General features: G+C 39.4%; 1 protein-coding gene across 1 annotated transcript; it reads right to left on the bottom strand.

Annotated features, from left to right (window-relative positions):
* Positions 1 to 1,048: 1,048 nt before the first annotated feature.
* On the bottom strand, positions 1,049 to 22,603 carry ivns1abpa (influenza virus NS1A binding protein a). The gene is made up of 16 exons (XM_088349556.1): positions 22,440 to 22,603; positions 22,108 to 22,300; positions 15,711 to 16,008; positions 15,440 to 15,574; positions 14,307 to 14,476; positions 14,136 to 14,211; positions 13,878 to 14,051; positions 9,600 to 9,725; positions 8,128 to 8,238; positions 6,046 to 6,187; positions 5,750 to 5,974; positions 4,759 to 4,880; positions 4,512 to 4,638; positions 4,308 to 4,439; positions 4,059 to 4,232; positions 1,049 to 2,573 (listed from the first exon to the last, which is right to left on the bottom strand). The coding sequence occupies exons 4-16, from the start codon at positions 15,548 to 15,550 to the stop codon at positions 2,311 to 2,313; spliced, it is 1,953 nt and encodes a 650-aa protein (XP_088205682.1). The 5' UTR covers positions 15,551 to 15,574; positions 15,711 to 16,008; positions 22,108 to 22,300; positions 22,440 to 22,603; the 3' UTR covers positions 1,049 to 2,310.
* Positions 22,604 to 23,093: the final 490 nt, after the last annotated feature.

Below are 23,093 nucleotides of genomic sequence, written 5' to 3'. Positions count from 1 at the left end.
TGAAATAGTTAGTAAATAATAAGTTGTGCACTGACAAGCTACTATTTTTAATTCATATTTTATTGCTTTGTGTTTTCAGGGATTTGGTGTTGACTTTCAATTACTTCAGTGTTTTAAAAAACTGCAATTGTTTTGAAGGTCTGAATATTTTGATTTATAGTTTTTTTCAGGGATTCGTGCAAAACATGAAATTAATAATTTGGTGTGTATAGTTTTATTAATATAATCGTTATAATTAAAACAAAAAACTTTCCCACATAAACCAGCCTGTAGAGAGGGATGGGCACCACCAGGCTGTACCTGACAACTTAGATGGTTAAAGGGATCCATGAAGCGTGAAATAAATCGGACATAAAGTGCAATTGAAATGATTTATTAAGAAATATTACAAATGTGAGAACGCTCTTCATAACACTCCTTCCAGAAAATTGCTCGCCAAACATCAGAGCGAACATCGTTTCAGTAACTGCATCCACGTCTGGAGTGAAATCACAAAACTCGGTTAACAGAAGCTCGGTTGTGCATGTGACGCGAGCGCAACAAAACTCTTAAACTGGCACTGGTTGATGACCAAAGTCGGTTTCTACTTTTCTATTTTGAGAAATCTGCAGTGTATAAAAATATAAAAAGGCCTTCAAAGATTTCAAAAACAAACCAATTTTTTTTTTTTTCAAATGAGGGGCTAGTCTTGATAAATGGAACATGGCGAGGCTGCATCATCCACCTTCAAATCAAACGAAAAAAACCTTCACACTTGCACATTCTGAGTGACCGGCAGATTCCTCATCCAAAAACCTTAGAGTTTACAGTCTAAAGGAAAATCACTAGATGTGTAATAACCCCTTAACAATCCAGTCAAATTCGCCTAAAATCCCAATCCGTGATGTACCCTAAGTAAATTGAATGCCGTTTGGAGAATATAAAGGGTAAGACTCTGAAGCTTTGTCCTAAATTGCAATAATCACCGCAAGTGCTACAGAGTCATTTTAATTAGAACACACAGAAATATATTTTTTTTTTTTGCCTGATTTTTTTTTTTTTTTGGGGGGGGTAGCATGGGCATATTAGCTGGAAAACAGCTGGAATCAATAGCATGTCCCGGGTCCAATTTGATCAGTCTGAAAAACGTAACATAGTATTCTCCACATTATTCTAAAGGTATGTCAAAGTGTTTCTAAGAGTGGCTATTCAGAGACGTCTAGTTTACAGTACTAAAACCTTTGCAACAGAGTATTTTAATTTGGCCAATTTTTAGACATTGTAAAAAGGTTGAAAATGTTTGACTTGTCTTACCAGGAATCAATGCAAGATCGTGCACACTTACGGTTTGCATAAAATTATGGTAGGAATTTAGTTGGCTAACCAAAGTAACAATCAACATTTGAATCAGTCATTATTGGCTTGAGATTTTTGAAGCCAAAGTAGGTCATGTCCGTTTTCTCAATACAGGCTTTCATAGGCAATGGCAGGCTAAAGACTGTGGGGAAAAAAAAGCTATCAATTGGCCAAGAGCGGTGTCAATTAAAAGGGCAGAGGCTAAAAGCCATATTGGAAATCACCTTACACGTCTGGTTAAACAGGAATTATGATGCGAAACAGATTACACAAGGAACGTCAAATGATGCAAAAATACTTTTTGGTGGATTTTTTTTTAAATCTGTCGGCATTACTGTGTTGTGTGTATTGTAACTATTTCACACGGTTGGATCCACTGGGGGCGGGGGGTGTTGCGACTGTGACGTGACCCAGATTGTAAAGAATTGTTTCATGGGTGGAATATTACAGCACTTTTTGGGTAATTTGTACCAGCTTTATAGTTTACGGGTATTACTGTTTTAGATAAGTCACTCGCTCATTCACACCTAAGGACAAGTTGGACCGGCCAATGAACCTAACAAGCATGTTTTTTTTTGCCCGGAGGAAACTCACGCGGGTACGGAGAGAACATGCAAACTCTGCATAGGAAGGCTGGTAGCTGCATTTAAACCCATAACCTAAGAACTCAGCTTCCGTACCGCCCTACTGTTGGAACGTTAAGGGGTTAAATGTTTGCATGACCGAAAAAAATGTGCAGGACGTAGAACAATGTGCGCAATTCAAAAAGAAAAGGAAAAAAAAAACTTCATTTGTGGTGCTTTGGACTACGGGTCTAACATAAGCCGATCTTCATTGAAGACCCTCTGTCTAGAATCATACCTCCCAAACCCACGCGCATTCTTTTATCCCCCCCCCACACACATTCACAACGGATATCACGAAACACGATTATGTCACTAAGCCTGTTAGTTTGAAAAGGGTTGCGGTGCTGCATCACTGGGAAAACGTTAAGCGGGCCTTGGTAGAGTGGCTCCACTGGTCCGCCTCCGGGTCATAAACTTCCACGGTGTTCAAGAAGTCGTTGCCGTCGAAGCCGCCCACGGCGTAGATGCTGTCGCCGAGCACCAGCACGCCCGCGTTGCTGCGGGACGAAGTCATGCTGCCCAACATCTTCCACTCGTTTCGGGCCGGGTCGTACATCTCCACGCAGCGGAGCGCGTGGGAGCCGTCGAAGCCGCCCACCACAAAGAGTTTGCCTGGAAAGCAAATGTATGCGTGGAATTTTTAGGGAAATAACTGCTTTCAAAGTAAACAAGTCCTAACTAGAAATGAAATCAGGCCCAGTTAAGAGAGAGAGAGACATTCGCGTTAGTTAACTCATTCACAAATTCAGAAAGGTGCCAGCCCATTTTGAAACATTTTCAAAGGCCTACAGAAAAGTTTGTCTTGTAGCTACAATGGCTTGCGAAAATATTTGGCCCCCTTGAACTTTGTGACCGTTTGCCTCATTTTAGACTTCAAACATAAAGATATAAAACTGTAATTTCTTGTGAAGCATCAACAATAAGTGGGACACAATCATGAAGTGGAACACGCTTTTTTGGGATATTTTAAACTTTTTTAACAAAAAAACGAAAAGGTGGGTGTGCAAAATTCTGAAGGTTCCAACAGTCAACACTAAGGAAGACGTGAACAGACTCTGCTGTCAATGACTTCAGCACATCTGCGGCCAAATGACAGCAGTAGTCTCTCTCACTGCACTGGTGTGATCTGGTCCATGTAAATATTATTAATGTGTTGACATTTTTAAGATTTTCAAAAATTGGATTTAAGACATTTAAATCCAAACGGCCTTATTTTTAGAAAAATACATTTCAATGCCTTTTAAGACTTTCCAATGATCCGCTGGAACGCTGTAGTAGCATGGTAGAAACACAACAAAATGTCCTTAAACTGTTGAGCAGTGAAGATGGCATTTTTCCAGAATTATTTCATTGGTTGTAAATCGTTCTCTAATTTTGATATCCAGTGTATGTGTGCCTTACAACTCGGTAAGCCATTTGGACCACGACGATTGAAGCTCTAATGCCTTTTCGTTCGTCATTTGTACCACTACTGGTCTCGTGGTAAAGTGTCCGTGACCGTAGTTCGATTCCCGTCGCAAACCACGTTCTGCGGTTTTAACCATAAGCCACCTTTTTGAACTAGAAGACCTTGGTCCTGCACTAATACAGGGGTGGCTAACCCGGTCCTTGTTAGCAAGCTTTGTGAGAGCTTGATAACGATCCAGGTATTGGAATCACCTGTATTGGAGCAGAGAAACCTCCAATACATGCAGGACATGCAGCTCTCCAGGACCAGTTAAGCCACCCCTTCACTAATAGCTTGGAGCCCAACGGTTATACAGGACTAAACACGGTAGCTCTTACTGTGGTATCAATTTCATGCAACTTATTGTCCCGTGTGCCTCATGAAAAATTTAGGACAAGACTTTGAGGGTGCACCTTCACATGCAGAAAACACAGTACATCTATAATTCAAATCAGACTTTGAGGAAAGAAGTTTTACTAATCTGGTCCTCTGTGAAACATGAGTTTGACGCTTTTTTAGCCTATCATTGAATTGCACAGCTGTGTTGTGCAAATATTTCATTATTTCTTTTTGTCAATAAAAGTTTGATGTTTGTTTTTTTTTATGTGCTGTGCCTAAATTAAAGACCACAATTTAAAACAAAAGTTTACCGGCATAGACAGCCACGCCAGCCCCCCTGCGGGCCACGTTCATGGGTGCTATAAGGGTCCAGGTGTTGTTGCCAGGATTGTAGCGTTCCACAGTGTTCAGACAGTTCCAGGACTCGGCTCCTCCCATTACGTACATAAAACCGTCCAAATCGCAGACTGCGGCCTGGTGCCGTCCTGAAAGCCGGGCAACAGGTCGTTTAGAATGCCACCATACATCGTCTAACTAGAATGGGTGGCGAAACAACATACTGATATTGAGGTGGGCACAATTAGACCAGATTTTGGTGACAGGGTCAAAGGAGTCACAGTTCTTCAGTCCTTTCTGCCCGCAGGGGTCTGACCCTCCCATAACATAGAGTTTGTTGTTTAAGGAGCAGACACCTGAGAAACAGAAAGCTCATAAGAGGACAAAGCGTGAAGGCCGTGGATGAAATCTAAGAGGGCCCCGCCCACCTGCGTTGCACCGGTTGGTCCTAAGCTCAGGCACCTGAACCCACTCATCGGCGACTGGATCGTAAGTCTCCCCGCAGCTCAGCTCATCGGAATGTCCGTTTGAACCTCCGATGACGTAGAGTTGACCCTGTCAGGTACACGGGTGGAAAAGACAAGCCTTAAGTGCGCCACTTTCAATTTCGGGTTGGAAATATGTTAGTGTTGTATAGTTTGACCTCTGCTGACAAGTGGTACGGTTGCAACTTACCATCAGCACAGCCATTTGGAAGCGGGCCCTTGGAGTTCGCATGGGCGCAATGAAGGTCCAGCGGTCCTCTTTGGGGTCGTAGCACTCGACGGTCCTCAGACATTCCTCTCTGTTGTAACCACCTAAAAAAAGTTTAAAATTGGGGTAAGAAGATTAAATAGAGAAGTGTTTAGCATTTGAGAAGCATCCAAACTACAATTCCCAGGGCAAAAATGAATCATTGCAAAAAAGCCTGGTTTTATCCAGTGTTAATGGTAACATTTATGGTTACCAGCAGTTGGACACAGTGGCATTTTGTGTAAATGTATGCCTTGTTGAGGCCTAGAATTAGCAATAGCACATCCCATCTCCTCCATTTTTAACTGTTGTAAAATCCAAACTTTAAATAGTATTAGCAAACTTTTTGAACCAGAAGACCTTGGTCTTAAACGTTTGTGATGCTTGACATGTTGCAGTGAGTAGACATGTACCTTCATCTTCTTAAGCAAGATGCTAACTGGGTAGTTGCCGATTTAAAAACACCCTTTAAAAATTACAGTTTAAACCATTTTTTTTTGCATTTCATATAAATAGACATCCAAAAATGCCTTAAATATGACTTCACTGATCAGTTGAGGCTTAGAATTAGCATTGGAACATCCTGTCATATCAAATGGATTAACTCTTATTAAATCCAAACTTAACCAGTATTGGACTACTTTTTGAACTGGAGGACCTTGGTCTTGCATTTTTGTGAAGCTTGGCAAGGTTGAGTGAGTAGAAATGCACCTTCTTATGTAAGACACTAACTGGGTAGTATGTATGTGCCCCTTTCTAATGCCTATAGATTTGTTATTTCGTTGAATAGGTTAACTTACATAAGTCATAGGTTTGACACAAGTGAAAACATTTTACTATGTGACTGTTCCAAGTTGGCAAATTCTTTTGGCAAAGCTCATTAGAAATGTAAGGGCCCCAAACCCACAAATGATTAAACAAAGTGTGTGCCAACCTGCTGCGATGAGCCTGGAGTTGAGGGCCGCCGTGCCCAGGCCAGAGCGAGCGTAACGCATGGGTGACAGCTGTTGTTCCTGCAGCTCCTCGGGCTGCGCCTCGAAGCTCAGGCTCTTCAGCAAGCAGGGGGTGGCAGAAGGGGATGTCGAGGGGCTACTGCGGCCGTGCAAGAAAATCACACACAACACCCCGTCCAGCACAGCCAAACACAGGTAGGTGTTTTCTGGTGGAAACACGAGTGACAGATTATGACTGAGCATACACGCTTCATGCTGCGATTTCGACTGGACTCACTTGTGGTCTTTTCAGAGGCGATATACTTCCACTCCCTGCAGATGGTTTGTTTGGGGGCGTTTGCTGTTTGGTTGGAGGGCGAAAGGCTCCCAGAGGAGCTGCAGCTCATCGGTCGCTGGGTACTCTCTCGAACCGGCTTCTTCTGCAAGAGCATAGCGCAGCTACAGAAGCCAGGCCTGCCCTGCACACGTATGCGTGCGACTAAGCAACAACTGTTGGCCAATGCTACTTTGGACTACAGTCATTGACTAAAAACATTTTATCTTTATTTTTGCTTTAACTGTTAAGATTCTCACATTTTAATCTGAGGAAGATAAGTTGAAGGTAATGGATTTTGATCAAGTTTTAACATAAAAATAATGTTAATAGTTTGTTTAAAAAATGGATGCCCATCTGCATCCGCCAAACCACCATAACTATTGTAAATTGTAAACCAATGTTTCTCATTTGGTGGGTTGAGGACCCGTTTTGAATGCGTAGCTGGACTTTGCCAAAGCAAAATAATGCTAATCAAAGAGGGTCATTTAAACTTCTTAACAGTGGATAGCGATAATTTTCTGCACATTTCTGCATCATTTCACCCCACTGAAAAAGACCGCAAAAGTTCGTTTGAACATGTTGACCATGGCCAAACTTACAACTGACAATACAAGAGGTATTGATTGTATTATCTTGAAGACTAAGCCACAGAATGAAACATTTTGGATTTCATTCAAAATGCTGCCAATTACACTTTAAAGGGAAAATAACATGAAGTTGTTTCCTGGTCTTTATTGAAATGTGAATATATTCTTTTATGTATGATTTTAACTGCACAATCCATTCATTCAGTGATTTTGAGATGTGCCATTTTTTCTTGATTTGAGCCCAACTTGCAATTAGGATGGGACAGTGGGTCTTGAATTCAGATTACTGTATATTTGGACTATAAGATGCGACTTTTTCCCCTAAGCTTTCAACCCTGCGGCTTATGCGATGAGGCATATCATGTATACTGCCCGAGCAGTAAAGGTAAGCGTGAGACACGTGGAATATGTGTAGAAAGAAGATGCGGGTTTAAAGCAACGTCGCCCTTTGTTCATGAATAAAACTAGCCTGAACAGACCATCATGAAACAGGTTTCAATCAAAAGGGCAGTGTTTACTCCCATATCGAGAATAATTTTACGAGTCTGTTAATTTGTAAACGTAGACATTTCCAACGAATCACAAATGGCAGATTTCTATTTATCTGTCTGCATTAGCTCGCGTTTTGGAATAAGTATTTTACACGGTTGGATTCTATGGATTTTCCTTGCTATAACAAAGCCATTTTTCAGGACATTAAAAGAAGCTGAAAAAGGCCAGGGGACGCTAATGTTGAGTTACACAGGCTTTACAGTTTTTGGGTATCCTTTTTTTGACTGTTAATATATCATATCTCGGATCCCATTTAAGCTTTCCAATTATGTATTTCAGGAACTGGTGACATAGTACAACCATGTATTTGTTCATCAAAAGACTGGCAACCCACCGGCAGGCTATTATATAAATTATTTGTGTGTACGGTCTTTCTTTGTAAATATTTCAATGTGGGCTAATGTGGCTAATAGTCAGGTGCGGCTTATCTATGTACAAAAAAGGGGTTTTCCTTAAAAATTTACTGGGTGCGGCTTAAAACAGGTGTGCGCTATGGTCTGAATTTTACAGAAGTTAAGAACCACCACCAAATGCAGCATTCTGCCAGTTGTACATCGACCTAATATGCACCAAAACTTAAATTCAAACCCTCAATTTTGCAAATTATGTAATCAATTTTTAAAAGGCTTTTAATGAGTGAATTCAAGTTATTGCCCTGTCCTTGTTTGGGCCCACATATTCTCACACCAGACAACGCTGCTTGACAGTCAAATCCGAACACACCCTTCAGATTACCCGAATCCAAAACAAATCTGTCATGTGAAAAACCCTCTTTGCTGCACTGCCTTGCCTGCCTTCATCCGTAGAAGCAAAATCCTGCTACTTGCACGCCTGGCCTAGTCTAAGCTAAACACTGCAGATCAAACCTGGCTCAATGCAGTGAAGCTGGGCACTTATCGAATACCTGCACAAACTGAAGGTGGTCCTCCTCGCCACCAAACACCTCAGTGTGCCCTTCAACCATCAGCCCTCCATCCACCAGCTTGTGGTCAGTTGAGTAGTACAGGATTTGCACCTGGAAGACAAACATGAACAACACACCCATGTGGCTGTCTCCATGATAAAACTGCACACTGCCGCTATACTGGAGATAACAAGAGAAAAGCGGCAAGGGGATGGGATAAGTCTTGGAAATCCAGTTTCTTGACTCAGGAGATCCCTTAAAAGACACAAAACGCATCCACATCAAATGGGCGTCCATGTTTGTGCTCAAGAAGATGCCAAGAGTCTTGCAAGGGGTCTCTTCCTAACTGGCATCTAAAAATAAAGAGGGAGCAGGTGAAGATGGAAGACTTCCAGGCAGCAAGATCTTCTGTGAAGAACTGCAATTTTCCATTCTGCTGCTTGGAAACCATTAAAGCCCTCCATCCCACAGCTTGATATGCTGCTCATTGAGTTCAAAGCCACAATAGGCAGAAAAATATTGCAATAATAGTGGACAATTGGATTGGCATCCTTCACAATAGCAAAAAAATCCAAATACTTGTCTATATTTCTGGCTGCTACAATTTCAAAACCCAAACGACAAAAGGGAATAGGTGAAAATAAGGGGGAGGGTGTTGGGGAGTGATTAAACAAGAAAATAATGTGTCAAAGATGCTTTGTGTAGCCAATTTGAGTTGTTTTCAAACAGGATGCCTTTGTGTGTGGTGCAATATGTGGCAGCTGCTCGAATGCATTGTAGCAGTGCAACTGAAAGAAGGTGACAGGTCCCCCACTAGTAAAAAAAGCATGTGCCATCAGCATGGGTAGCATTGAGTTTGTTGCTCGTCTGCAAAGAGAGGCTGCCAACAGGCGGAAGTGCTCCCCTCTCCTTTCTTTGACTCATTACCCTGGTGGATCAGGCCCGGTTTCCTCAGTCAGGTCCCCTGCTGCTGCAAATAACCCTACAGGAGAGATAAATCAATGGGGAGGAGTCGCTGTTAGTTCTGGAACACAGACACATGAACCTTTTCAGATAGTCAAGTGGCAGTAAAAACAGATGAATCAAAGGTCAAACCTCCAAGCATCTTTTCTCTGCGTTTCGCAGCAGAAGAGCACTGTAATACTTAGATGGGGTCATAAGAAAATCAACCACAACCCACAAGGAGTGAAAATAAAAAGGGGAAAAATTAAAAGAAAAAAAAAAGAGCAAAAATGGGCTCTTCTGGTCTCACCTCTAATTTGTGGCATGGTTCAGGAATACAGTTTCTTACTGCAAAACCTCAAATCAAAGGGAAAAGAACAATCCTGACATAGCAGCATGACAACAGCATGCTAGCTCTATTTGAGCCCCCTTATGGCCTTCTTAATGTCAAAAACAGGAGGAATCAAAGAGCGGGGAAGGACCGGAGGGAAAGAACACACTCAGTTCAAAGAACATGCACTGTTACTGACCTCCTCCATGAGTTGTTCCAATTGCTCTCCATTCTCCCAAAGGCTGCGCTGCACCCAGTTCTGCACCTTTGTATAAAGCTTTCCATTCCCGGGCAGAATCAGGTTGTCTTCTAGCATTACTTCTAACTGAAAAAAAGAAAAAGAACAGGTAAGTCCATATGCTGTAGTGGAAAAAGGTAATTCCATCTCTAATTGTCCAATGTTCAACATAATACATATTTTTCAAAAGGATTTTTCACACTATACATTTTGGGACAAAGTTCAAATTTGGAAGCGAATGTTTAGTGGCCTAGAGAAAAAAAACCAGGATGTTGGGAGTTTGTCCATAACTTTAAAACCTGAAATCACTAAGGCAACCTCACTACAACACCATTTTTCCATTTTAGGCTCAAACATTTTCTTTACCGTTAATCCCTCATAGCACAAATGCTTCGACAGCAGAGTAAAACATCCAAGGTTGCAAAATAATTGTCTGACAAATAACCGCAAACATGGCCTATGTCATTAACTAGATAGCAAAAAAACAAAACAAAAACAAAAAACAGTTATGGGTCACTTGGAGGCACACTAATATTCAATCAGTGAACACTACTTGATAGAAAGACTCCAAGATGTATGTTCCTCATTATATGTATTTTGGTTTTCTTTGGAAGTGAAGGTACAACTTGCTTGTGGGTCATGTCTACTTCCGATCTGTGCGAATGACGTGTGAAGCACTGATGAAAGGGTTTCAGAAGACTCGATTAGTAGTTTTATTGTGGATCGAATGAATGTGTGAAATTGATTAAAACTGACATTTGTGTTATGTCCTAAAGTTTAGTGTACATACATTGATGGTTGTCAACCCTTTGGCAAGTCATCATCGGCACAAATATTTTTTGCCTCAAGTGTGCCACTTAAATTGGTCAAACTATGTTTGCTCAATGCATCTACAGCTGGATTTATTACAGCTACTAGTGTACACAGCAAATATAATGCCACCGGATAAGAGCATTTGATGTATTTGGCTTTGTCGCATGGAAATATTGAGTTTTGCTCACAGTGTTTGCTTTGTGTACCATTCAATAATGTAGGTGTCATTTCTGTTGATTGAAGAACAATTTGGTACTCATTAAAATCAGAACCATATTTTCTTTCAGCACTATGTCAGTATCATGGTAATCATTATAGTTATTAGTTAATGATAAAGTAAATATTGATTATTTGATCAAATCAAACTTCTAGTCATTCCAACACTACTTTTACACATTTACACCAGATTCCCATGTACTTTTAAACATAAATAAGTCCCGAATATACTCGGTGGGCTTTGACTGAAGAATATGCAACTTATGTGTAGGTAATCTTGTTAAAACTCAAAACGGAAAAGAGTTAATACAAAGCTTATCCCGCCTTAGTCCAGGTCAGACTGCTGCAGGTTTGCAGCAGCACAAGTAGACAAGAATTAAAGTGTCTAAAATAGACATCAGCCACTGAGTGTTTTCTTACTTTAAGACGATGATGGAAGTATTTTGCTTCTCTGTATGGATTGCAAACATTTGCAATGAATTGTTGGTTTTCCTACACGGATCATCCGAGTAAGATCGGCAGTCATCAGATGCAATTAAAGCGATACCTTGGTACTTTAACAACTAAGTATTAGAACACCTTGTATTTGACCGAAAAATTAGTAATTTTTGCTTGGTATTTAAACAAAAATCAGAACCTGAACAAAGCTGAACATGTGACTGAGTGAGATGAGTGGCATTCTTGGCTACTCAAGCCCAGTGTCTGAAAGTACCGTATTTTCCGCACTAGAAGGCGCACCCAAAAGCCTTCATTTTTCAATATTGAGTCACAACAGGTCACGCAACTACGGTAAGCAGCCACTGACTCGATTTTCCTCCAAAGTAGTGCGCGATGCACGCTGGGATATATATACACCAACGTTTCAGTTCCTGACCAATGTGTCAAACATTTGAAATAGTCACTTTTGGCTCAAGTTATTTGGAAGTAAAGGAGGCGGGTCCTTTTTAACATTTTCAGGCTTGTATAGGCTTAAGCTAGGGTAAAACCAAGACTGCAATTAACCGAAAAATTTAGATTGGTGTACGGCGTAGAGTAAATCATTTTTATGGGGCTAAACAGGCTGGCAACAAGCAAACACCAATCGATGCAGAGGTGCTTTTCGGTGAATCTTTTTTTTTTTTTAATTTGTCGGCATTATTGAGTGTTTTGGAGTGTGTATATATTTTACACGGTTGGATTCACTACACTCACGGATGTAAGGGGACCATGGTTGCGTGTCATCAAACTTGATGGCTGCAAGACGCCGTCCTTGGTGAACTACCCTGGCTTTATATTTTTCGGGGATCTTGATTCAGATTGATCATTATGTTTCTGTGTAAATTGTCATGTTTTAAATCCAAACAAGCCTTCCCATGATATGTGGCATTACATATTTCGGTACTGATGACAGTGTACAGACGTATCTGAGTATTTGCTTCGTAAGGGGTTTATAAAGTTAAACTGACCTATCCGACTGTTTTTTGACGTCCCTACTGTAGCTCTGGCGCCTTATACTACTGTGCGCCCTATGTATGGAAAATATATGACAAAATACTATTTTTTGGGGGCGTGCCTGTAAGGGAAATTGTAGTTTGATTACAGATTGAATGTGCCTTTGTATGATTTTATTCTCAAAAGTGCCCTAACGAAGCCAAATATTATATCCGGGTGCTGTTTGTATTCTTGCAACAATTCTGTCTTCTTGGCCCGCTAACAGTTAATCAAGATGGCCTTCGCTTTGGTGCTGGGAAGTGCCTGTGCAAGAGTTTTCCTTCCTACATTCCTTTCTTTTCTTTTCCTTACTTTATGCTTACACGCCATCTAGCAACCAGCATTATTCACTTCATTTAAATATGTGTTTTCTGTGTAAACCAATCAGATTATTTTATTGTATTCATGTGACCTTGCTTAAGCCAAACAGATGTGTTGTTCTATGCGTGTACTTTAAAATGAATGAGTCTTTAGCCATAGGCGGAGCGGAATTCTTTCCTGGGCTGATCTTGGAAACAGACCTAGGAAGCATGCGCCTCCGATGGAAGGGCTATCAAAAACCTAATTTTCGACTAAGAGTGTGTTCTTTTCTTTATCCTAATATCAAGTTTAACCCCGACAGTGGCTTATAATTCGGTACACCTTATGGTGCAGAAAATAATGTAACAATTTTCACAAGACGTGAGGGGGCCCAAGAATGTGCTGGAATTTCCCATAAACGGGTTATTGTAGAAATAAACAAATTTGGCTGTAATTTTAGTGAGGAATATGCATTATGACCAAAAAGACAAAGTTGGTTAAACGTATTATGTCTCATTAACCAAATGTATGTGGTTTTGTGTGATATTCTGAAAAATACATCATTTCTAGAGTGACCATCAGACTGACAACACATGTTCAGAAATTGTTGTGAATTGGTGCGTTTCATTGATTTTTTTTTAATAATGGCTCCCAATAAAGTTCAGTGATAAGGGGACGGAAAAAGAGGAAAACAGTGAGAACAACAATCGGGTTGAAGAAGGAAATTATATGAGAATAGTGCAAGTGTGTCTGACATAGAATGCTGCTCTAATGTACAGTAAATTGTTTAAAATTTGTATCTACACACTTAAATAATTATTGTCTAGGTGCATTGTTTGAGATTTTGAGTATTGTGAAATACTTAGGGAACGAATGAAAATAACATTTTATATGAAATTTAACAGCAGCTCTTTCCTATGCTCCAGTTATCTCATACATACAAAGCACAAGCATTGTGGCTTGCTGTATTTGGTAAATTCAACTTGAGTCTACAATTAAGAATGATTGATGTTTCTTGTAGTTCATTTATCTAAGCACATTGACATAATCTATTATTTGTTTTCAATGTGTTGTTTAGTTTCCACCAGAAACTACATCACACAGAAAATGTGTGAAAGTAGTAGACTGATTGGAGATTATCTTGAAGCCTTCACCACATTTGTCTCAAAGATTCTTTTTTAATTTTCTCAACATATACACCTGCCTTTTGCTTATTAAAATCCATGTTTAGTATTGTGCTCACCATGACAAGTAGAACAATTTTAAGTGTGTGTCACGCTTTAAATAGACTGAGTTATCTCATGTTGGTGATGACAATTCAAGACAGCATGAACTCGACCGTTTCATGAATGCCACATGATTTTATGTTCAAGACAATTTCAAACCATTCAAATAATACTGTGCCAATAAAAAATATATGTCTGACTAAATATATTTTACCTTAAGGCGGGGAAGTTTGAGGAAGTCATCCTGTTCAGACACATCAAGTAGGTGGTCTTGGATGAAAGAATCCACTTTGGCCAAAACTCCAGAATCTCCCATTGAGCTTGCAAAGTTCCGGATAGAAATAACATTCTGGGAATCTATTTTTGATACCAAATAGTCGCCGCAAATCTGAAAAGGATTGCATATGTGCAATTACCAGACAAAGTAATTTTTATGGTATACACGGTTCAATCAAGTTAAAAGAAACTGAACCTGCTTGACTCGCTCCATCTTGAACCTTTTGGCAGCGGAGTATACGTCCTTGACCAGCTCTTTATCTGCCTTGAGTCTGGGATAAAGAATGAAAAACAAGGTCAACATAAATTTAAAACAACCCAATACTCGAGCACTTTGGGAGAAACTCTATTAGTGTAAAGTACTCACTGGGCAGTATAGGCATAGTTGAGTAAGATCTCCACAGCCTCAGGGTCCAGGTCTTCAAAAGTGACATGAGAAACTCCGTGAGGTTCAATGTCACTGTTGAAGATCTCAAACAGGTAAGGACTGCAGCAGGCCAGCACAGCTCGATGGGCCATTAACTCATGGCCACATACCTGTCAAAAAGCCATCGTTAAAGAACAGTTTGCACACGTTATAAATCCATATTTCGAAGAAACTAAACATTTGTCAATCGAGAAAAAAACATTTCGGGGTTGGGATATTTCAAAATATGTATTTTGGAAAACAACTTGATCGGATTTATTGAACTTTAAAAAACTAACTATTTGAAAACAAAAATGACAACAAATTATAAACATTTAATGACTAAATAGACAGGTAAAAAAATGAATATTTAAATGAATAAATACGTTAACTAAGTAAATGAGGAATCTCTCTACATGACCCTAGGTAGCTAATTTTGCTCATCTTAAAGAAGTTTTTCACTTAATGATTTATATAAAGACAAGTAAAAAAAACGCTTTTAGTAAAAGAAATTATCTGCATACCGTTTAGAGTATTTTTGCTCGTTTGAAGCATTTTTCTTTTTTCCAAGGCAAAAGATTAACAGCTTTTTAGTAATTATACAAATAAAACAATACATTTTGGGAGTATAAACATAAGAATAGCTTTTCAAATATAACATTCATTTTACATGCATTTCCTGAAGTAATTTAAAGTATTTTCAAACAATATTAAATAATTAACAAATAAAATCTTGTTCTTAAGATGATTAGGAACACCACATATCCCGGGAGTGCCAACACTCCCACATTTGAAAACAATTGTCCTGCCCAACAAGATGTTAATAAGCAGTGTCGTTAAAAGAATACATTTTGGACAATGTGTCTTATCAGACTGATATTTATTTTAAGATATTTTTTTATTTTACGGGGACGTATCAAATACTTGCACATTAGCTTTAGTAAAAAAAATAAAAGAAAGGAAAAGAATCCAATTGAAAGCAAAACTGTATAAAGAAATGATACCCTTCTTTGTAATGTTTTATTAGGCTTCAATGTTGAACAGACAGAAAGTGGTCTATGTGGAAGAGTGGCGTGTTTGCATTCAGATCATACCTGCAGTCTAACATCGCAGAACTGACCGCTTTTTCTCAGGGCGTTCATTTTGGCCACAGTGGAATCCAGGAAACTTTCATCCTCAAATATCAGGTAACCATTTGGAATCATTTTGGCTGAATTTGTTGGGTTGGTCTGTCAGATGGGAAGTTAATGTAGATAAATGCAAGGCAAACTGCTATATTGTCTTACTTATGATAAATGTCACTGTCAAAGTTAAGAACACAGCTTTGAGTTGTCACATTGCTAGAACCAGGTCATCGATGCTTACCTTATAGAGAATAAATCCAATGTAGGAAATTCAATGCAAAAGTAACTCTAGAGCTGAAGTTAGTTGAATCGGCAAAGCAGATTCAAGAGACTCCAAGGAAACTCCAATCTTCTTTACCCAAGGAGTGAAATGGGAAAGTTGTTGAAGAAATGCCAACAGACAACACAGGTGGCAGCAAAAGGGAGAGGGAGGGCTTCCACCCCAGCAAACTATCAGGCTTGAAGCGACTGTAATCAAGTCCTCGTGAACCCGTTGGCTATAGAGCTGTACTTTTTCTGTGTTGGTCGTGCATTATATCCTGCAGACAAAAGAGAAACGGATGAAAATAACCATCAGGCAAGACATTTCCCAATTCTTGAGAACCCTGAGGCTCCAGCAGGGTGTCGCCCCATTCTTACGCAAATTCTCACCTGAAAAACAAAAAAACAAAATAAAAAAAATCGCATTGTGTGAGGCTTGTCAGTGTCCTTCACCTGTTAGACTAACCAACTTGTAATTACACAATGTTATTAGCTTTAAAATGTCATAACCTTTATCTTACCAACATTCACTAGTTAAGAAGCTATGGGGACTTCAAATGTGCCCAACACTTTTTTAAGACCGTGTATATTTGAGCAGCAAATTTACCCAAAACACCATAATGCAATGTAACAAGATCAAGTCAAGTTTATTTGTATAGCCCTTAATCACAAAGAATCTCAAAGGGCTGCACAGACCACAGATCAGACCAAAAAAAATACCCGAAGAACAAAATAACACCATGTTATGAAAATATAAGGCAAATGAAGAAAAACAGGGAAATTGCTTTGGGTTTGACATACATACAACATGGAAGGGTATTTTTCAAAGTGTCAAATTTTTCATGGGCGAAAATTGTGGCGCACACGACGGCACACATTAGTAAGTCTGTACTCTAGCGAATCACATGCAACCACATTGGCACAGAGAGCTATAATTCTCCCTGTTAGCGAGTGGTTGGCGGGAACACTGACCTACTTTTGGCTGATTACACAACTTTTCTACTGAATGGTCTAAGCTGCACACAGTCTGCTGACTTACTACCGTTGGCCTTCAAGCCATTAGGTAGAGTCCTCTACTCTGCAAGCTTAGCCCCTCCCATAACTTACTGGTGAATTAATTATTGTTCAACATTGGCCTCGCGACCTTATAAAAACTGCAATCACAAACGTCCAATTATTTTACCGGGAAGCACAAAAATATTGTTGGCGGGATGATGTATTCCATAGTGGTGAAATAGTATTAGTAGACGGACTATAAAAAGAAAAATAATTGGGCATGCATAATGCCTTAAGTAAATGGAAAATTTGATTTTACTTGAGATATGAGTAAAACATTCAATCAAAAGTGTCATTTCCTGAGTAGTGCGCTGGACTATGGCAAAATAAAAAGGAGTACAGTATTGTAAAAATAATTTATATCTCTCTCTTTCAATATATATATATATATATATTTTGGGGGGGTTTGGATCCCTTAACCACTGAGGTTAACCCTCACGTGATGCCTAACAGGAAGTTCTTGCTACGCTCCAGAGCTTCCCACTGAGGTTCAACTCTTTGTGGGAATTACCGCTCGTATGGGTGAGGCTTGGTCCGGACGGTCATAGGGGCACCATTTTCTTTGGTGTGTTTTGGGCAAATACAGCCTGGTGGCACCCATCCCTCTCTGGGCCAACATATGTTTCCACCCGGTCTCTAACTGGATATATTTAAACTTTGTTTGCTTGTGTATATTTATACATGTGTGTATATATTTCCGTTAACCACTATGGTCGTAGAGTGGGTGGATCCCTTTACCACTAGGGTTGTAGGGGCACCATTTCCTTTGGTGTGTCTAGGGAAAGTACAACCTGGTGGCGCCCATCCTTCTCCAGGCATACAAATGTTTCCAGCCGGTCGCAAACAGGGGACCTTTCCATGTTAGGCTGCCATCGATATTTTATATTTATATATATACATAAATATATATATGAATAGGCAGCACGGCGGCGCAGTGGTTAGCGCATGTGCGGCACAGTTCATGTCTTGGGAACCTCCTGCGTGGGTTCAAATCCAGCTCCAGACTTCGTGTGCGGAGTTTGTATGTTCTCCCCGTGCTTACGTGGGTTTCCTCCGGGCACTCCGGTTTGCTCCCACGTTCTAAAAACATGCATTTCAGGTGAATTGGACGGTCCAAATTGTCCCTAGGTGTGAATGAGCGAGTGAGTTGTCTGTCCCCGTGTGTCCTGCGATTGGCTGGCAACCAGTTCAGGGTGTCCCCTGCCCACTGCCCGATGATTGCTGTAATGGGTTCCAGCACCCCCGCGACCCTACTGAGAATAAGCGGTGTAGCTAATGAGATGAAATATATATATAAATATATTTCGAAATTAATAGATCTCTCTCATATATATATATCTATATATATATATAGATATATATATATATCTATATATATATACCGTATTTTCCGCACTATAAGGCGCACCTAAAAGCCTTTATTTTTTTCAAAAGCTGACCATGCGCCTTATAATACAGTGCGCCTTATATATGGATCAATATTAAGTCGCAAAGTCTTGCAACTAAAGCAAGCAGCCGCCGACTAGATTTTCCCCCGAGCATTGACTCACATTTAAGCTTATCGTTGGAATCTTGGCTAAAAAAGAGGTGAGACAATAGCTTGAAGCCTTACCCGGTACCTTGTCAAATTTGATCGAATTCTGAAAACTAAATAATGTATAGTACACATTTTTCTAATGGTAGGTCTATGCATTTCTATAACTGGCCATTTGGAAACGACCAGTCCCACGCCTTACAAATTTTGCATTAGTGCGTTTTACCTTGGCCAATTTTTAGAAATTGTTAAATGGTTGTTAATGTTCACTTTCCAGAAGTTAATCACTGATTGTGAACATTGCGTGTAATAATAACATGTAAAAATGTATCCCGAGTTGCATTTACGCACATTTGTTTTCGACTCTGATTTCAATACAGCTCATAAAATTGCATAAAATTACATTGGGATATTCATTGCCTAATATCCCAATCGGTCACTATTGGCTTAAGATTTTTGAAGCCAAAGTAGGTCATGACGTATGTTTTCATAACAGGGCTTCACAGGTTGTAACAGGATAAGGACCGATAAAAAAGCTTGCAATTGGCCGAGAGTGGCACCATTCAAAGGGTCAGAGGCTAACGGCCGTATTGGAAATCCTCAGACAAGTCTGTTTTTTTTCAAAGGGGAATTATGGATCCAAACAAACTAATAACAACAAAGATCGACAAACAATGCAGGAATGCTTTCAGGCAGATTATTTCTTTAACCTGTCGGCATTATCGTGTGTTTTGGAGTAAATATTTAACACGGTTAGACACACTGGACTCTCACGAATGTAACCAAACCATGTTTGTGTATAACCGTTTCATGGATGGATTTTCACAGCACTTTTGGGTGTGTTATAACAGCTTTATTATTTTCATTATCTTGTTTCAAACTGTTTTTTTGTGATGAGGATCTTTTAAAATGATCCAAATATCTTGAATCCCAAGAGTTTGTTATCCAATGATATGTGGCATGATGTATTTTAGTGACTGGTGACATCGCGAAGACACGACTTTGTTTTCATCATTCTTAGGCTGTTGGAATGTTAAGGGTTTATATTTCAAAAAGCTCTAGATTTTTTTGTTTTAGGTGTCTATGACAAAAGTGTTAGTAAGTCGTAAAGCATTAATAGGTATGAGTAATGTAAGCCATTAGGAAATTAAACTGGTGAGGGGGTTCATTTTGAAACATTTGATGGAGTGCCATGAAATGTTTTCGTGAAAAAAGTGTGCCTTGGTTCAAGGTTAAAAATACACTGCTGTAAGGTTAAAGACATGCGAGTGGAGTCAATCGAGTGAAATTCAATATATCTATGTAACTAGCTGATCACTGAAGCACAAAAATAGCATTAAGCTGCCGGTCCGTTTGGAGTATTCCATTTCCAAATGATATCAGTAATTACACATCTTGACATATTTCATGTGAAAAAAAAAACTCAAATTGCATATTGACCTTTTCAATGTCCCTGGACATGTTCTCAATGAAAAAGGTGTGGTTTGGCTCAAAAAGGGCTGAGAAACACTGCGTTAAAACACCCTCCAGTGGAAGAGAGACGATATGTCACACCTAGAATGGAAATGTACTGCACCCATTTAAATCCGTTTGATGTGACCTATGTTTGGATTTAACGTACACCAGATCATACATTTCAATTGATCTAACGTATAGAATATTGCAAACATGAAGGAGCTACATGTTCTTCCTATTAGATTGAAAGAGAAGCACGACTAGACGACATGTTACATCCTGGGGGATGTCCTTCGTGCGACTCTTCGTCCTCTCAAGAACGCAACGGCGGCGAACAAACGCTGTTCCCCCGCAAAAATGAAAAAGTCTCCGACGCCACCGAAATAAGACACAATTGGAACTAACATTCGACCTCCAAAAAGCGCCATTGAATAATCTCACTTAGCAACGCCGGCTAGCTTTCCGGTGGCTACAACCTGCTGAGCTCGGAAGGCAACCACGAGACTCGCCGGCGGGCTAAAAAATTCCATTTTGAAGCGAACAACGACGCATTATTTTATCTTTTGTCCACACGTACACAGAAAATTCGCCACTGACAAGGTCGAATCAACGAACCTTTATTTCGTCCACGACAGTTTCGCGGCGAAGGCCAATTACAAAAAGGCCGGCCATTGCGGCAGCAGCCATTTCTCAACGTTGTGGTGCGGAAGTGAAAGCTAAATAAACATCGCCGGACACCAGTGACATTTAAAATGTATTTTCACAAAATTATTTCGATATTAAAAAACCGGGTGGGTCGATCCAAATATCGATATTGTCGATACTATCGTCATGGGGTCGAGACTCTCCTCATATCTATAACTATAATAATGTTCGAAGGGGCCGTGGAATTATACTATTCATACATTCTAAATTTCAAATTCGATCAAATTGTGGTTACACATTATCTGCACTACTGATTTTATTTTCAAACTATTGTGCAATGAAAGGTACGTTTTTTTCTGGACCACTGTATAAGGCGCACCTGATTATATAATGCACCTTGAAAAATATCCCTTCATCTAAGATTTTCTCATATAAGGAGCATCAAAACTGTAAGGCATATATGTTTCGAACAGAAGATAAAAACATGTATATAATAGAACTTAAACACAAAGGAATATGGTTTAAAGACTAAAATAAATAGAACAATTCATAAATGGTTAGCATATGTAGGAGCATTTAATTCTACTAGTTATCCCAAGATGCAAGAAGAGATCCGCATGTTCGAGAGTGTTCTCCATTCGGGCCCCGGTGCTGTGGAATGCTTTTCCCCCTGAGATTCGATCTGCAACCTCAGTGGGACTGTTTCAATCCAGGCTTAAAACACACTTCTATTCTATAGCATAGGAGTAACATATTTTATGCTGACAATATCTGTATTGTTAGTTATTGCGAAATATGTTGCAGCCTGGTCATCCTGGAAGAGGGATTACCTCATGTGCAGTCCCTTTTTAAGGTTTCTTCACTTTCCTCATGTTGAGGTTTTTGAGTTTTTCCTTGTCCTCATGTAGGTTTTAGATCAGGGGATGGTGTAAATGTAGTCTGTAGTTTGCTAGAATCTGTGGTCTGTGCAGCCCTTTGATTAAGGGCTATACAAATAAACATGACTTTGCATTTGAAAACTTGTTTAACAATTTTCCGGCTCTATAAATGTGCACTGGATAATAATGCGCAGAATGTTGTTTGACGTAAGGTATTCCATTAGCTTTGTTAACATTGTTATCAAATATTTGAGTTTTGGTTACATTGCTGTTTTTTAGGGTTCAACATCATTTATTGTGAACATTTTTGTAGTTTGATTATTTGATTCTATATTGTTAACAGGTTTCTACAATATATTGTTTACAATTTCACTTTATTTTCAATATTTGTCCGATTTGATAATATTGTGCAAAGGAAAGTATTTTATTACAGAGTTCTGCAACATTTGAAAATTTTGTTGGATTGGAGTTTTGATAGATTCCATTAACTATAGATTTATTATAACGCGGTCTTAAAACAAATATTTATATATATTTCTGTAATACTGTTAAAATTTACATTGTAGTTACTTCATAAAATTAAGATTTTTAGTGCTTATTATCTTTAGACTGTGTTTATAGAAATTATAAAGTAACTCAAGAGAGAAGGGATACGATTATGCAATGATCATGACATTTCCACTCAGAAATTACAGATCGGTATCAACCGATGCTATCCTGTATTGACTTGGATCGGACCGCTACCAAAATTCCCGCTATTACACACCACTAACACATACAACAGATACAGTCGGAAAACACATTCTTACCTGAGGTGTTTGACAGCAGACGGTATTAGACATATTGAAATAAAATTGATGTGGTTGTGGGCGAGGAATGGCGGCAAAAAGGGCTGACGAGCTGCCTTTCTTGTCTTCTTTTTCTTGATAGCAGCAGCTGCTCGTCCACCTATGTTCACCAAACGCTCGTGCCCGCGACTGCTAGCAAGGCGCGCTCCCGCGTCTGAAACACGCAGGAGTCATGCACTTTCCGGAAAAAAATTCAACATGTTGCCTAGCGTTTACTATGTTTGTGTACCGTAATGCTAAATGTAATAGTGTCAATAAAATTGTTCAAAACAAAAATGCTAAATGTAATTCACCCTGGTCATCCTGAAAGTGAGGTCCCTTCTCAAGGTTTCGCTTTTACCTCACGCTGAGGTTTTGAGTTGTTCCTTGTCGCACGTTGGTTTAAGATCAGGTAATTGTGTCATTCTAATCCAGCGCAGTCCTTTGAGACATTTTTGTGATTAAGGGCTATATAAATAAATGTGACTTTACTTGAGTCACGCTCCCCGTGACGTCACAGGGGGCGTGTCATTTCCGCTCACCGACTGAGAGATGACGCAATTGGCAATAGTATAACAAGGCTTAGAATCAATGTACGGGTTTACAGATTTACAGATATACGTCTTGCAACGCAAATCGGACCAAAGACGCGTGAAAAGTCTGAGGCAACTCTAATTGTTAAAACGTCATATTGTCAGATATAACGAAATTGTGAATATGCTTAATTGCTGTTAAAATTGTCGAGAAAAATTGTTCAAACTTCACATTGTTTATTGTTATTAGTGTCAATAAATTTGTTCAAACCAAAAAAAAAACATTGTTTATTTGCTGTTAATAGTGTCAATAAAATTGTTCAAACCAAAAAAAGCACGTAAAAGTATCTGTCAATCAAGGTTAGGAAAAAATAATTACAGAAAATAAAATAAGCTTCAGTCTTTTGCACGAACACGATACTATAGCAGTCATTA

The sequence above is a fragment of the Urocampus carinirostris genome, chromosome 12 (genome assembly GCF_059441175.1).
Source record: "Urocampus carinirostris isolate Australia breed hairy pipefish chromosome 12, RoL_Ucar_1.0, whole genome shotgun sequence".
Classification (NCBI taxonomy): Eukaryota; Metazoa; Chordata; class Actinopteri; order Syngnathiformes; family Syngnathidae; genus Urocampus; species Urocampus carinirostris.
Note: the sequence above shows the minus strand (reverse complement) of the source record. Positions and strands in the feature narration are given on the sequence as shown.

Excerpts from the sequence above, each read along its gene's own strand:
- ivns1abpa (XM_088349556.1), bottom strand. The coding sequence starts at position 15,550 with ATGATTCCAAATGGTTACCTGATATTTGAGGATGAAAGTTTCCTGGAT. Across the intron at positions 14,477-15,439 it reads TCTGCGATGTTAGACTGCAG|GTATGTGGCCATGAGTTAAT; the intron begins GTATGATCTGAA and ends GCTTTTTGACAG. Across the intron at positions 4,639-4,758 it reads TCCAAATGGCTGTGCTGATG|GGTCAACTCTACGTCATCGG; the intron begins GTAAGTTGCAAC and ends TGTACCTGACAG.